The 17,202-nt window shown below is 47.0% G+C and overlaps 1 protein-coding gene across 1 annotated transcript; it reads left to right on the top strand.

The window, feature by feature from the left end:
• The first annotated feature begins 8,040 nt into the window (after positions 1 to 8,040).
• LOC119348971 lies at positions 8,041 to 13,261 on the top strand. Its single transcript, XM_037616981.1, has 3 exons — positions 8,041 to 8,689; positions 9,653 to 9,840; positions 12,263 to 13,261. Exons 1-3 carry the CDS (start codon positions 8,098 to 8,100, stop codon positions 12,770 to 12,772), a joined length of 1,290 nt encoding a protein of 429 aa, XP_037472878.1. The 5' UTR covers positions 8,041 to 8,097; the 3' UTR covers positions 12,773 to 13,261.
• Positions 13,262 to 17,202: the final 3,941 nt, after the last annotated feature.

Raw genomic sequence — 17,202 nt, 5'->3', positions numbered from 1 at the left:
ACTTGGCACTAATTTCCACACTTGGTTATGCTCGAAGTTGTTGAGTTCTTCATGCATGGCATTGAGCCAATCCGGGTCCTCGAGCGCCTCATAAACCTTTTGGGGTTCGACACAAGAAACAAACGCATGATGTTCACAATAGTTTGCTAATTGTCAATGAGTGCTTACCCCCTTTCTTAGGATTCCAACCACATTCTCCATAAGATGACCCTTGGTGGTGAGCTTGGAAGCGATCTTCGCGGCACGACGCTCTAATTCCTCCTCGGATGTGAAAATAGGAGGAGTAACTTGATCGTCTTGAGCGCTGTCTTGAGCTTGTTCTTGATCTTGAGCTTTCTCTTGATGTTGAACTTGCTCGAAGGGGAGAACTTGACCTTGGGCATAATTTGGTGGTTCACCACCATCTTGAGGTTGATCTTGCCCTTGATCTTGTTCATGAGGTTGAGGGCCTTCACTTTGTTCTTCGGAAGCGTGTGGGTCTTGGGTTTGTGATGGCTCCACGTGAGTGGAGCATCGTCCTTCTCCTTCGGCCACAAGGGGTTCCTAAATGCGTAGGACATGACCAACACCCATTCTTGGGGAGGAATTTCATCACCTACATCACAAGTACCACTTTGCTCCGCTTGGGAGCCGTTATTTTTGTCAAACTCCACGTCACCTCCTCAATGAGTCTGGTGGACTTTTTGAGAACATGGTAAGCATGAGAGTTTGTAGCATAACCAACAAATATGCCCTCATAAGCTCTAGCCTCAGATTTAGACAAACGAACACCTTTCTTGAGAATGAAACACTTACACCTAAACACCCGGAAGTACTTGAGGTTGGGCTTGTTACCAGTAAGTATTTCATAAGGAGTCTTGTTCAAGCCTTTGCGGAGATAGAGCCGATTGGATGCATGACATGCTGTGTTGATGGCTTCGGCCCAAAAGTTGTATGGAGACTTGAACTCTGTCATCATGGTCCTTGCCGCATCCATCAACGTCCGGTTCTTCCTCTCTGTGACACCACTTTGTTGAGGGGTATATGGTATAGAATATTGATGCTTGATCCCCTCATCACTAAGAAACTCATCCAAGGTGTAGTTCTTGAACTCGGTGCCATTGTCACTTCTTATTGTCAAGATCTTTGCATCATGTTGACGTTGAGCTTCATTTGCAAAGTCGATGATGGTTTGTTGAGTCTCACTCTTCCTCTTGAAGAAGTATACCCAAGTGTATCTTGAATAATCATCCACAATCACCAAGCAATACTACCTAACTCCAAGACTATCAAAGGATGGAGGCCCAAAGAGATCCATGTGAAGGAGCTCCAAGGGTCTCTTCGAGTAGATGATAGTCGTGGGAGGGTGAGCCTTCTCATGAAGCTTTCCTTCGATACAAGCACTGCAAGCACGATCTTTGGCAAAACTAACATTTGTTAGTCCACGGACATGGTCCCCCTTGAGAAGACTTTGCAAAGTTCTCATATTGACGTGGGCTAACCGGTGATGCCAAAGCCATCCCACATCAACTTTAGCCATTAGGCATGTCGCGGTCTTAGTGAGTCGCTCCGAAAAGTTAATCACGTAAAGACCGTTCTCGACATGCCCAACAAAGGCTACTTTAAGAGTCTTGCTCCACAAGAGGGCCACGATATCAATATCAAAGAAAGTGGCAAAGCCCATGAGTGCAAGTTGACGAACAGAAAGTAGATTGTAAGCAAGGGACTCAACAAGCATGAATTTCTCGATCGTTAGATCATGAGAAATGACAACCTTGCCAAGACCCAATACCTTAGAAGACGAGGCATCACCCCACTCGACGTTGGTGGGCATAGAAGGGATCTTGTGCACGTCCACCACCAAGTCCTTGCTTCCGGTCATATGATTTGTTGTTCCACTATCGAGCAACCATGATTCCCCACCGGAAGCAAACACCTACAAGAGATCAATGCTTGGTTTTAGGTGCCCATTTTGTAATGGGTCCTTTGATGTTAGTAACAAGGGTCTTAGGGAACCAAATAGACCATTCAATGTACTCATAAGGAGAACCAACAAATTTAGCATAAACATGCCCATCACTAGCACGACACAACACATAAGAAGGGTTAACATCGCCGGCTTTGTTGGAAGGGGTGGCATTGCCCTTTTTGACATTACCACCCTTCACATTGTTCTTCTTCTCCTTAGGAGCACCCTATCCCTCCTTCACAAAAGTTTTCTTGGGAGGGGGAGGTTGTTTGGCCTTGTCGTTCTTCTTGTTGTTCCTGGACTTAGGTACGAACCCAACTCCCTCCTTGGCCACAACTTCCTTTTGATTGCTCAAAAGGTTATTGAGGTTCTTCTCACCTTGTATGCATGTCACAAGGCCTTTCTCAAGTTGCTCCTTCAACTTGGCATTCTTCTCCACAAGATGCACATGCTCACAACACGGGTTAGTGGCATTTGCATTATCAATTAATACCATATGAGGAAAGGTGGCTTTTTCTTTAGTTAGCTTCACTTGGAGTTGTTCGTGAGACTCCTTGAGGCTAGCATGAGCACCCTTCAAGACCTTGTGGGCCTTGTCGAGTATATCAAACTCCTCCTTAAGTCTAGCATGGTCAACGCCAAGTTTAGCCTTCTCGGAAGTTAGCACACGAGATACTACAAGAGCATGATCAAGATCTTTCTTTAACTTAGAATGGTCATCGTTGTGTGACTCCTCAAGAGCCAAATGATGCCCACGCTCTTCCTCAAGAGCATTAGAGAGATCCGATATCTCATCAGCATAGTCACGACTATGACCTTCCATCTTAGAGATGGTTTCTTCATGAGCCTCGATCATGTCATTGGCTTCACCAAGTTGTTCCAAGAGAGCAACAAAGTACTTCTTGGATTTGCCCTTGAGCTTACTCATAAAAGACTCAAATTAATTTACTTCCTCATTAGACCCCTCACTTTCATCAATGTCATCCGTCAAGGAGGGATTAGTAATGATGGTGGTTTTGATGTTGGGGGTTACCTTGTTGGTGGCTTTAGCCATGAGACACTTGGCGGTGATGTTCTCATTGGGCGAGTCGAAGAGGGACACCCGTGGAGTTGTGGCAATGGCAACGGAGGCCATGGCCATGGCTTCACTATCTTCATCATCATCATCATCCTCATGGTACTCTTCTTGAACCACTAACCCTCAAGTAGGAGTCTTTTTTGGTGAAGTTGTTCTTGTTTGGGAAGGACTTGGCTTTGTCTTTTCGGATGAGCTTGCCACCATTGTCTCCTCGCTTCTCGTAAGGGCAATCCACAACAAAGTGGCTCGCATTGCCACAATTGTAACAAGTTCTCACACGTTGCTTGCCCTTGAACCCACTTGAGTTGTTCTTGTTGAAGTTGGGCCTTGTGTTCTTCTTGCTCCAAAATTGCCTTGAAGTAAGAGCCATGTGCTCATGATAATCATATTTTGTATCTTCGGGGTTGCTCTCCTCATCTTCCTCTTCTTCCTCTTCTTCCACAATAACCTTGGCCTTCAGGGCAAGGTTGGGCTTCTTTGCTCTGTGAGAATGCAACACCGCATTGTCGGCGGTTTTGTCCAAGATCCCCATTGCCACAAACTCATCCAACACTTTATTTGAGGTCAAGGAGTGGAAGTCCGGTCTTTGACGGATGACAGAGTACATGGCCTTGTGGTAAGGAATCATTGCTTTGAGGAACTTGCGCTTGATCCAATTGTCATTCGTGTCCTTGCTCCCATGATCTCGGAGTGAGACCGCGAGTTTGGTTACTCTCCAAAAGATCTCACAAGGTTCATCTTCTTTCATTGCAAACTCATCGGCTTCATCTTGCACCACTTCATAGTTGGAGCGTTGAATGCTTGCGCTTCCCTTATAGAGGGAAACAACACAATGCCATGCATCTTTGGCCATGGCGAAGGGTCGAAGATGAGGGAGATCTTTGGGTGGAACCGCATCTTGAATGATGAAGAGAGCATTCTCATTGAACTGATTATCCATGGCTTCTCTCAGGGTGAAGTTGCTTCAGTCATGTGGATGGAAACCTTCTTCAGTGATTCTCCAAAGATTAGTGTTCACATGATTTAAATGACGCTTGAAGTGATAAACACAAGAATCAAAGTCCTCATTTTTCACAATCTTAGGAGGAGGGCCGGCATGATTTAAATGAGTAGAGGGAATCGGTCCTCCATAAATTGGAGGTTCCACATTGGCAAACATGTCGGTGCCATTTCTACCACTAGTAGAAGGACCCTTTTCACTAGTAGCTTCCCCCTTGTCGGAGTTAGCATCCATCACCTTGTTAGTGGGATCACCCACTTTCATCGCCGAGGTAGATAGTTTGAGTCCTTCTAAGAATTTATTAAACATGCTTTCAACCTCGGTTGTCATGGAGGTTTTCAATGTGTCCAAATCCACATTGAATTCCTCACGAGAAACCGCGGTTCCCCCATCGGTCGTAGATGAGCTCGGATTCACACCGAGTGCTCCTCCACATCGTCTACAGTGTCAACCATACTCTTCGGACGGCAAAGTCCTTAATAAAGAGACGAGGCTCTGATACTAATTGAAAGGATCAATATAGTTGACTAGAGGGGGGGTGAATGGGCAACTAACAATTTTTAGCTTTTCTTTACCAAATTAAACTTTGCATCAAAGTAGGTTGTCTAGATATGAAACTAGGTGAGCAACCTATATGATGCAACAACAACAAGCACACGAGCAAGCAAGGGATATAACACAAATAAGCTTGCAAAAGTAAAGGCACGAGATAACCAAGAGTGGATCCGGTGAAGACGAGGATGTGTTACCGAAGTTCCTTCCTTTTGAGGGGAAGTACGTCTCCGTTGGAGCGGTGTGGAGGCACAATGCTCCCCAAGAAGCCACTAGGGCCACCGTATTCTCCTCACGCCCTCACACAATGCGAGATGCCGTGATTCCACTATTGGTGCCCTTGAAGGCGGCGACCGAACCTTTACAAACAAGGTTGGGGCAATCTCCACAACTTAATTGGAGGCTCCCAACGACACCACAAAACTTCACCACAATGGACTATGGCTCCGAGGTGACCTCAACCGTCTAGGGTGCTCAAACACCCAAGAGTAACAAGATCCGCTAGGGATTAGTGGGGGGAATCAAATTTCTCTTGGTGGAAGTGTAGATCGGGGCCTTCTCAACCAATCCCAAGCAAATCAACAAGTTTGATTGGCTAGGGAGAGACATCGAGCGAAAATGGAGCTTGGAGCAACAATGGAGCTTTGGGGTGGAAGAGGTAGTCAACTAGAGAAAGAAGACACCCCTTATATAGTGAAGAGACAAATCCAACCGTTATCCACTTAACCAGCCCGCGACCTGCCGTACTACCGCCCCAGACAAGCGGTACTACCGCAAGGGCTCACGGTACTACCGCGAAGGACCGCGGTACTACCGCTGCTAGGGCAGGAGCTAGTCCAGGCTAGAGCCGCAAAGGCTGAGGGCGGTACTGCCGCTGACGCGGTACTACCGCTCCCTCTTGCGGTACTACCGCAAGGCCGGATTGGACTAGCCTCGAAAGGGCGCAGATGAATAAAAATACATCCGTGCCTACTTCTGCTGAAAATTAAACAGTGCAAATATCCGACACGGTACTACCGCACCTGGCATGCGGTACTACCGCGTAGGGAGTGGATGTAAAAAAATTACATCCGCCCCTACTTCCGCTCATGTTGTTGTCCTCGACCAGGACTCACAGTACTACTGCGCGCATGGGGCGGTACTACCGCGTAGGGCACGGATGTAAAAAATTACATCCGCCCCTATAGCCGCACGAGCAGCTGAGTCTGGTCCGAGGCCACGGTACTACAGCTCCTTAGGAGCGGTACTACCGTGTGCACTTACATTACTACTGCAAGGGCGTGCGGTACTACCGCGGGGGCCCGCGGTACTACCGCTCCTAGGAGCAGTACTACCGCATGCCTCAGAACAACAACACTAGGAATCCTTCTCTTTGCAAAATATGAAGAAAACGGAGGAAGCTCCAAAGCCAAAGGGAAAGGCGGTGCAAAGGGAGAAAACGTGTATGTGATGATTCCACCCGAACCTTTCCAACGCGGACCCCCTCTTAATAGTACGGCTTTCCTACGACTCAAATCCACCGAAAAGAAACGTAGAAAAACCCTGTCTTCAATAGTCTTTGAGGGGCACCAAACCGTCTTGTGCCTAGTGATGAAGCGTCTGAAATACTCAAGGCACACGATTAGTCCGCAAAAGCATTGTCATCAATCACCAAAACACCTAAGGGATAAATATGCCCTTACACCCCCTCTAGTCGAATACTAGTACTTTCAGTATCCAACACCTAGTTCACCCCGGTTGCTCCCACACTATTAGCCTTGAACAACAACACGCTGTCATCAGCAAAAACGTAAGTGGTTAACCGGTGGCGCAGAAGGAACCACTTATAGACTAGGAAGATTGGATGACTCAACTCTTGATTTTAAGAAGCATGAAAGGCCCTCTGCTACTAACAAGAACAACTATGAAGAGATCGCCCCCCCCCCTCTCGAATATCCCGAGATGGTTTGAATTCTTACAATTTCATTCCACCAAACAAAACTGAGAACTTAACAGAAGTTATCATGCTCATAACAATGTCAACCCATCTATCAGTGAATATCAGTTTTAACATTATTGCTTGAAGGTAGGATCACTCCACTTTGTCGTACGCCTTTGTCATATCCAATTGAGAGTGGTTCTTCTACACCCACTCTCGGTGCACTCACGCAAGAAAAGATATCAAAACATTTCAAAAAAATGTAAAACTTTTATGAAACTGATCATCAACAAATGTTAGAGAGGCTTGCAAAATTTGGTAGTCAAATGACATTCGAGGAGCTCTATAAAAAATTACTCAAATTAGTCAAAATGTATGTGCAGTGTTTGACCAAAATTTGTAATTTTGTTTTTTTGTACAGTTCTCCTCTGATGTCATTTGGCCACCAAACTTGGCAAACCTCTCTAACATTTGTTGACGATCATTTCCACAAAGTTTCAGATTTTTGGAAATGTTTTCGTATATTTTCTTGGGTGGGTGCACCGAGGTAGGGTTCATCCGCTAGTTTCCCTAACCGTTTTCAAGGCACAATGTTGATTTCTTTTTGCCCTAATTCGTTTCGTAAGATGGAGACACTCATATGCAACAATGATATTATCAGTAATTAATCTCCTTGGAACAAAGGCTGATTGTTCATCTGAAATAATTTCTGGTAGGACTAGCTTTAATCGGTTGGAGATAACATTTGAAGCAATTTCGTAGAGGACGCTGCATAAACTGATAGGATGGAACTGCACCAGGAGATTCGAATTTTTTACCTTTGGGACCAAAACTAATAAAGTGTCGTTAGTGCATTCTGCTGACTCGGTCCCTTCCCCTATCCCGAGGACCGTCTTTGTCACCCCTTCTCCACGGACCTCCCAGTGGTGCTGAAAAAATGAGCAAGAATTTTAATGAAGATTTTAAATCTAACATTTAGCAAACAAATGGGCCAAAATTTCTGAATTTATTTGACACCTTTAGTCTTAGGGATAAGGCTCATAGTTAAAGTCCGACAAGATTCATATTGTTCTTATGCAAAATCATCAAACATTGCTTTCACGTCTCACTTAGGCCTTGTTCGGTTGCGTGCGAATCCAAATGGATTGAAGGGGTTTGAGGGGGATTTAAACCTCTTATAAGTCAAAATACAAACCAATCCTTGCCAATCCCCTTCAATCCTCTTGAGGAGAGGATTAACCGAACAAGCCCTTAATTAAGTTTCAGAACCTCTAGTAAAACTCAATATTGGAATCCATCAGACCTGGAATCTTTTATGTTCCATAGAAGAATGCATAAATAATGACACCACTACCAACCTGTATGACAACTTATGATATTCAATGTTTCATCCGAAAATTCCAAGCTTCAGACGGAGCCTCGCCAGGGTTGCTGATGCCAGAATCTACCACTGAATACACAAACGCGATCTTGCCCGTCGCTTGCTGATCGGACGGCCCCAAACACACACTGATCTACAACTCCAGAATCTACCCACTCCCAGAGCTCAGCATCGATCCTCCTCCCCCCACCCTCTTCCCACGCGCGCACCGCACCACAGCATGTCGTGGCTCACGCGCTCCATCGCGGCCACGCTCTCCGGCGAGCCCGACCCCGACTCCGACGCCTCCGAATCCGAGGCCTCCTCCGCCGGCAGGCCGGCCGCGGAGGGGTCCTCGCCGCGCGATCTCGAGGACGACGACCCCGAGCAGCCCATCACCCCGAGCCGCGGCGTCAAGGACGACATCTCCGAGCTCACCGAGACCCTCACCCGCCGCCTCTGGGGCGTGGCGTCCTTCCTCGCCCCACCGCCGCCCCCGCCGGAGTCGGAGTCCCCGCGCGCCGCGCCCGCGGAGGCGGACGATGGAGAGGGGGGCGATGTGGACGGGGACGGGATCGCGGGGATCCGGAGCGATCTGGCGGAGATCGGGGGCAGGGTGAGGAGTGGCATCTCCATGCTGCAGAGCAACCTGGCTGTGGCGGAGATCTCCAAGATCGCGTCCTCGCTCCTGCCGTTCGGGGAGGAGGAGCCGGACGAAGGGGAGCCCGTCGCCGGCGGGACCGAGGAGGTGTTGGTCTTCGTGAAGCACATCTCGACGCGGCCTGAGACTTGGCTCGATTTCCCACTCTTCATCAGCGAGCGTTATGCAGACGGTAAGATTCAGTGCCGAACTGCTGATTCAGATAATGCGTAACTTAATTTGATGCACTGGAATGAAATGGGTGGACGTTGTGGTCTCAGTTTAAGCGTATTGATTAATGAAGAAAGTAGATGCTGGAGGTAGTGTTAGAACTTTCCTGCAAAGATCTCAAGCATGCTCATCCTGAATTAGTTGATATGCGCATCTTAGAGTCCATAAACTCCTTTCTCAACTGGTTTAGTTCTATGTAGTTTGTTGAATAGATTGAAGCCCCCACGTCGCAGTCTGGAATGCCATTGCACTTCCTTTGAAAGCTACCTACATCGGTTATCACTTATCAGTTCATTGATGCTAACCTATATTTTTCTACTTTGCTTGTACACCTGCTTGGTACCAAGTATACTTTTGGAATCTTGATGTTGTGATTCTGTCCATCTAGCAATGCATTTTCGCATATTCATGATTTTCCAGTTGTCATGCTATCAATTTGATTAACAAAATCGGGTTAATGTCTTAACTCTTAAGCACCATAACTTGTTTAATATGAATGTAAATACATAATACCATGCTCCGTCGGTTTTATGGCTTTCAACAGCAGTCATGAATGCTTCATATCGTTTTAGAGGTTGCGCGTTATGTAGTTATGCACAGGAAATCATGTAAATATCACAGAATTGATTTCAAGCAGTGTTCCCCTATTGTTGCAGAATGCATCACTTTAGGATACATAGGTAATAGGTATCTCCATTTCAGCTTCACGTGATATTGAGCTAACATTTAGTTCTGAAATAAATAGTTCACCCTATGTATGCATACCCTCTCTACGCCTTTTAGTCCTGAAATGGTTTCTGATGCTTTGTTGGCCTCTAGTTGCATCATATAACTCATGCTTGTCTCTCTCAAATAGAATCATGTTATGTGTAGTAGACCTCACTGATTACCTTAAATATCTTACACAGTTTCTCTTGATCTTTAGATTTTGAACTGTCGAATGCTCAGTATGTGCATGCACTATCCATGGAACACCTTGTGCCAAGCTTATCAGATTTAAAGGTTCAGATTTGCTCAACTGATATGAGTGAAGCATGTTTCTGGAAGATATATTTTGTCCTTCTGCACTCAAAACTCAACAAACAAGATGCCGAACTTCTTTCAACACCACAGGTAGTTTCCTGCATTATTCACAGTATTTATCATGTTTTTGGCACATTGTTTTTCATTTATTATGGCTTTTGTGCTATGTATGTTTTAAACTTTTAATGAATGGAGTGCTTCTTACAGAATTAATGGGACATTTAGCAACTCCAGGCTATATGCCTATATAAGGCTATAACTATAGGCTATAACACCACAAGCTGTTTGTAGTCAAGAAATTTATTATCTCGAGAACTATTTGGTCCCTTTACAAGTGATACATGATTTGATATGCTATATTTAGTTATTTAGTCCGCACATGTAAAGAACTGAATCTTCGATCCTGGAACTGGGTGATCTGTGGAAGAAATGTGACCCTTAGGGTAATGTTTAGTTTGGGAACAAAATGGAATGGATGTCATGGTTCCGTTCCACTGGAACGGCTTGGATCCGTTCCTGTGTTTGGTTCGGATAATTAGGTGAACTGAAAAGTTGCATTTCAGTGTTTGGTTGGGGAGATGAAATGGAATGAGTTTGGTTCAGGTCGCCTCTTGTATAGAAATGGTGAGATTACCTCTGCATATGTGCTTTAGAAATGGTGAGATTACCTCTTTTATCAACAAATTATTCGAACTCAGCAAAATTTTCAATTGTATTTCAGTATAGAACCATCAGTTGCAGCAAGTAGCGATGTCAAACGATCCGACTAAGTAGGATCACACCACAACCACACAACATCAGTAGCTGCATCCATAAATACTCCCTCTGTTCACTTTTGTAAGTCGTTTAAGACAGCTGAAATTGAACTGTTTTAGGTGCTGTCTTAAATGTCTAAAACGACTTACAAAAGTGAACGGAGGGAGTAACTGACATGTGGTACACACTTCAGAGTTCAGACTCCCGCATACACCAACACTTCAGAGTTCAGACTCGACATTACCACACATGCACTTGCTGATTGCAGTTTACAACCAGTAGCTATTTTTTCTCTCTTGCTTGCATTTCTGCACTCTAAAGGGCAACCTGGTGCATGTAGCTCCCGCTTGCGCAGGGTCCAGGGAAGGGTCCGACCACTTTGGGTCTATAGTACGCAGTCTTTCCCTACATTTCTGTAAGAGGCTGTTTCCAGGACTTGAACCCATGACCTCATGGTCACAAGGCATTTCTGCACTCTCTCTCTCTCAAAAGCTAGCTAGCTGAAAAAGGCTAGCCAAGAAGATGAAGCTCGAGTAGATCGATTCGGCTCAATCCTAGAGAACATGGGGTGCCTGAGGTAGAAGAACGCCATGCCAAGCAGAAGCACCTTGAACAGCGCGGCGTACAGCACCTGGGCGGCCAGCACACAAACCCTGGCGAACACCTCCATGGCACGTGGGTCTGCGTCGGCTTCCTTGCCGGCTTGCTCTTGGCCAAATCGGCCGCCACCCAGCAGCCGACGGCTACCCCTCCCGCCACACTGCCTCTTTTCCCCGCTAGCCGCTGCTGATTTTCCATGGCTGCTAGCCCGATGCCACTAGTTGCATTCTCGCTGGAAGCGCCGCTGCTCTTTCCATCTGACCATCTCCGCCGCCACCATAGACGATAGAGAGGCGAGGGGATATGATTGGGTGTGGTGAGAGGGCATGGAGGGTGAGGCGAGAGGGGTGGAACTGTGTCTAAGGGGTATATTCTCTTTTGAGGAATGTGTGTTCTGGTTCCTTTTCAAACTAAACATAACAATATGTGCTATGTGTAGGATGAACCCATTGCATTCTACCCTATGCCCCTAACCAAACACACCCTTAATGCACAACTTATATTAACAGTTTCAGACTGCAAATAGGATGAATACTGTTTGCTTAAATTAATTAAATCGTTTCGCTTCAAGTGGCCTTTCCGCCCCAAACAAATTGGGCTAGGCTAGAGTAGAAACCCATAAGATCTTGAAACCAAGTCATGGTTCTGGCACGTGGATAGCTAACTTCCACATACCCCTGTCCATGGCTAGTTCTTTGGTGATATTCCGGTCCTTCAGGTCTGTCTTTCCGGACTCCTCCCATGCCAAGTTTGTTCTACTCCAACCTCTCTTGACATTATCAGCATGCTTTAACCATCCGCTATGCACTGGCTCTTCTGGAGGCCTGCGCTGTATGGCCACACCATCTCAGACGATGTTGGACAAGCTTCTCTTCAAACGGTGCTACCCAAATTCTATCATGTATATCATCATTCCGGACCTGATCTTTTCCTGTGTGGCCACATATCCATCTCAACCGGGAGGTATGCTAAGATGCACTTCAAGTTGTGACAGCATAGAATCAAGAAAGGGCGGCATTTACTTAATTGTTGCTTCAAACTTGACCAAGTGTTTTCATTTTTCAATGCACACTAACACAGTGATTTTCTCCTTAGGTCTCATTTATTTTCTATTCCAAATTATTTCCGCCTTATGATTTCCCCTTTTTCCATACAGATCCTAGAAGCAAGGGAGGAGCTGCTGCAAAGTTTACAGGCTAAGAATAAGCGAGGATCTGAAACTACCGGAGAATCATCAAAGAATGCAAATGAATCCTCTGCCCCAGCTGAAGAGAAGGTGATAGAACCTTCAATCATCCAAGATAAAGAAGTCTCCATATCAGAGGTCCGTTCCTTTGAAGAACCCACCTCCGACATCACGCCAGAAATCGAGGCCGAGAAGTTCCCAGTCCCAACCACCGAAGTGGAAATCGTCGACAAGTCAGTGATCGAAGAAGAGCTGTTGTCGGTGAAAGATAAAATCAAGGCTCCACTCGTGGAGTCCAGACTCCACGCCGACACCGATGAGGATGAAGTGGACGAATGGCCTGACGATGACTCAGCCGAGGAGCCCGAGGCGGTAGCGGCAGCAAGCAACAGGGCTTCGCTGGGACGGGAGGAGGACGTGTCGTTCAGCGACCTGGAAGACGACGACGATGATGACGGCAATAAAGGGTCGGGCAAGTAGCTAAGATAATTTCTAGGTCCGGTCCTGGCACAATCATCTGAGCCTCCATTGGAGCAGTCCCACAAGCACACGCTCGCTGGCTTCACTCAAGGGACTACAGAAGGCAGCGGTGGATGGATGGGTGGATGATTACGCGGTCATTATTAGCCTCTTGAGAGGCGATGATGATGATGGATCCTCGAAGCTGGCTGGCTGGGCCTCCCTCGGCTGCCCTGAATTAGAAGAGAAGCACAAAACTGGAGTAATAATGATGGCAAGTAAGTACGTACATCTGTATCGTTTGGCCTGTTTCTGTACATAGAGCCCCCTGGGGCGGGGCTGCCTCCTGTATGAACCAACCTGGCAACGTACGTACCACTCTGTCTGTCCATCTGGGTGGGCGCTGCTGCAGGTGCGCACACTGAATAAATCGCTTGATAAGCTGAAAGCACTTCGATTTGGGTTCGTCGTACTCGAGATCCACCAAATATCCTTGATTGATTTCTGGTATATGAGTTGCCCTGGGCGCAGACCTGCTTAAAAAGTTTTACACAGTTGTGGTTACATGCTGTCATGGAGTGAGCATGAGGGGCAAATGATGGGCAGCTAACTTGTCTGAATCATGCATCCAGCTTCTTCGAACTATATACTCCCTTCGTTCCCAAATACCCCCTCCGTCTGAAAATACTTGTCATCAAAATGAATAAAAAGAGATGTATTTAAAACTAATATACATCTAGATACATCTTCTTTATTTTGATGACAAGTATTTTTAGACGGAGGGAGTAGATGACTCAACTTTGTATTAATTTTAGTATAAAGTTAGTACAAAGTTGGGTCATCTATTTTGGAACGGAGGGAGTAGTGAGGTTGCTGGTACACGCATGATGGCACGCACGAGCGCCCAAGTAATTCTTGCGTAGATAGATTCCTTGCCTAGCGGGGGCCGGTTGGCGTGCGGGCATGCATCTCGCGGCCGGTACGCCGAGTGATACGGAATCGACCACGTCTTAGGTGATTACCGGCCGCCGTAGCGAGCAGCGGGGCTACTCCTGCACCCGACGACGGCTACGGTGCGCGCGTCCAACCGGGGCAGAAATCACATATTTTTTTGACCCGAGGGCGAAATCAAACAACAATATAACCTGGCATCGAAAAAATTTCACATAACAGACCCTTTTGTGTGGCGCCCTACAGTCGGGCGCTGCACTGAACTATGCAGCGCCTTAAACTCAGGCGTCGCACCCCCGGCTAAAAGGCCAGCGTGGCAGCTCGAGGCTAGGTGCGGCCTCACAGCCAGCCATGCAGCGCCTAAGCGTTAGGCGCCGCACTTGTAATGTGCAGCGCCTAGCGCTTAGGCGCTGCACAGTCTGTTTGACACTTAGGGTGGCCCCACCCTCTCTCTCCTCCCACCCCCACCCCACACACCCCCACCCCACCCAATCCCTAAGCCTTGTGGCCCTCCTCTCTTCCCCTCTCAAATCCTTCTTAAATCTTGCAAATCCGGAGTATTTGACCATGGATTTCGAAGCCAACCCCTCCCTTAAGGTAACCTCCTCGGATCCCCTCGTTTTCATCCATAGGAGTTGTCACATTTGCTCAAATCTTACTAGTTTGGGGAAACCTTAGTTTTGGCTTGGATTTGGAAATTTGTGTTGATGTTGGTGTTAGGGGCATGGTTAGGCTTCATACTATGCTAGGGTTAGGATTATGTGTGTTTGATGTTGGTGTTAGGGTTATGCTATGGTTAGGGTTGTGGTTATTGTTAAGTGGGGGTTAGGCTCATTGTTTCATATATATGTTAGGGCTTATGTATTTTGTGCAAATATTTTGTTAAGTACTTAGTGTTTTTGATTATTGTAGGGATGGGAAGAACATGTGTTTATGTTCATCATGTGGATAAAGAGGCCTTTTTGAAAGGCAATGTTGAGCCGGACCCGGATGAGCTTGACATGTTGTTTGAGAGTAGTCCTAGCTATGCGGATGTCTTGGAACAAGTGAGGAAGGATTTGAATTGGATGGACCCAAGTGACGTTGTTGAGTTCGAGGGAAGGCATAATGTTGGTTTTGGAATGCACATCCGTTGAAAGACAATGCGTGTGAACTCAGAGCAACATTGGGTTGCATACAAGGAGACGGTTGCGGAATCTCTGGATAAGGCTCTTGAGTTATTTGCCTCCAAGAAGGTTGAGTCTAGTTTGCATTTGGATTTGAACCGGAACCCCTCCCCGTTGGTTGCTACTACTCCCCCACCAATGAACCAAGATCAAGTTAGTGAACCTCATTTGACGCAACAAGTTTGGCCAACATTGAGCCCGGTTTCAAACAACCAAAATGAAGCTTTTGAAGAGGACAATTATGAGTACGAGGAGGATGACAACGAAGTTGATCTCCATGACAACAATGTGGGTGATCTCGAGCAATATCATGTGCAAGAGACAATGGACCAATCCATCCCTTTTTCTCATGCATATTCATCGGACTCCGATGATGATGGTCCCGATGAAGAAGTTGATGAGGAGGGGTTCACACCCAAGGAGGCCCAAGCATTTAAGAAGGTATTCGGGCGGGATCACAAGACACCGTTGTTCAAGGATCTTAGTCTCGCGGACAAAGCCGTTGTAGATGGTGGCAAATGTATATCTCTTGGAGCTAGGCCAAGTTCTCACTGTGATTTGGAAGATGGCAAGAACGAGATATATCCCGGTTGTGAGTTTCAATCCTTCTTGGAATTGAAGATGTGGCTCGACACCTACTCAGTTACGAATTATCGTCCACATAAAGTGACCAACTCGGACATCAAAGTGCGTTACACGGTTAAATGTGAAGTGCCAAGATGTCCATGGATTGTGCGTGCAAGGCCATGGAAAGGAGGTCCCACTTGGTGCATAGTGAGTTGTATGCCAAGTCACATGTGTCGACACAAGGATGCGGATGGCGAGCTTGTGTACCAACAACACAGACAACTCACGTCCGAGTTCATTGCTTACAGGTTATCCAACCAAATGTCCACACTTCCAATAATGAGCATCAAGAGTGTCATTGACCTTGTGAAAGCCATATTTCATTACAAGGTGAAGTACGGCAAGGTATGGAAGGTGAAGCAAGCCGCATTCAAGATGTTGTATGGCAATTGGGAGGAAGCATACAACCGACTCCCTAGGTTGTTGTTAGCTATGGCCGTCACAAACCCAGGCATGGTTCACGTGGTTGAGCCTCATGGGCACCAAACATTGATTCACAACGGGAGGACCGTCCGAGTATTGGGCCGTGCATTTTGGGCCTTTGAGCAATGTGTGAGGGCTTTTGAGCATTGTCGGCCCGTCATCACCATTGATGGCACGTTCTTGACGGGACAATACAAGGGCACTTTATTGGTTGCAATAGCAAGTGATGCCAATAACCGGGTGTTACCTTTGGCTTTCGCTTTGTGTCGTGGTATTCTCACAGGGGGGTGCAAGACGACATATGCCACAAGGTGGCTTCGTGTGAGGGTAAGACTGCTGCTGATAGGACCGGGAGCGGGTATGCGAGTAGCACGCGGTGGTTTACCCAGCTTCGGAGCTCTCCGGAGAGATAATACTCCTACTGCTGCATGTCTGAGTGTATCTGATGTATATAGTCAGAGTGCTCCTAGAGCTGTATCTGAGGTCAGTGCCATAGGCATCTGGCCTCGTATATGTCTCATATGTGTGTGCTAGCTAGCTAGCTTGCTAGCTATCATGCATGCGTGGAGTGCTTGTCCAGGGAGCCATTGTGGCCGGCCAAGTGCATGTAGCGTGTGTATGTGTGAGTGTGAGTCCATCCCCTGGATGGATGGATGTGTGTCTCCTTTTATAGTGTGAGGTAGCTTAGGATGTAAGCTAGGTAGTGGCATGGGCTAGGCATGGTGGGTGTCATGCTTGTCCCCTGGGTCACTTCATAAATAGTGCCAGGGGACAAGTGACACTATACATGATGGTATCGAGGTACAGCTGTCTCGTCCGCGGTATGGCCGCCACGTCGGGGTCTTGTCGGTGTCGGGTCGGGCTGTAGTCGGCAACCGGCTGGTTGACGCAGTCGGAAGCCGGCAGCCGGCCGGGCAGAGCAGTCGGACGGGGAGCCGGCAGGAGCGGCCGGGCAGTCGAACTGAGGGGCTTTGCTAGCCCCGATGTCTTGAATAATTGTCTCGCCGTCTTCGGGGTACCCGTGGCTAATTACTCCGACACTTTGGTTGAGGTGGAGAACAATGATAACTGAGAGTGGTTCTTGTGTCAATTGAGAACAAGGGTATTATCGGCTGAAAGGGAAATTTGTGTCATATCGTATCGCCATCCAGGAATTCTAAATGCGGTGGTGGTTGACATTCCCGGACATACAAAGTTGCACCATCGATGGTGCATGCGACACTTGTGTGCAAACTTCTATAGGGCATGTGGTATCAAGGAGTTGGCTGATGATCTTCAAGATTG

The sequence above is a fragment of the Triticum dicoccoides genome, chromosome 1B (genome assembly GCF_002162155.2).
Source record: "Triticum dicoccoides isolate Atlit2015 ecotype Zavitan chromosome 1B, WEW_v2.0, whole genome shotgun sequence".
In the NCBI taxonomy this organism is placed as follows: Eukaryota; Viridiplantae; Streptophyta; class Magnoliopsida; order Poales; family Poaceae; genus Triticum; species Triticum dicoccoides.
The sequence above is the reverse complement of the archived record's forward strand: the minus strand, read 5'-3'. Positions and strand labels throughout refer to the sequence as shown.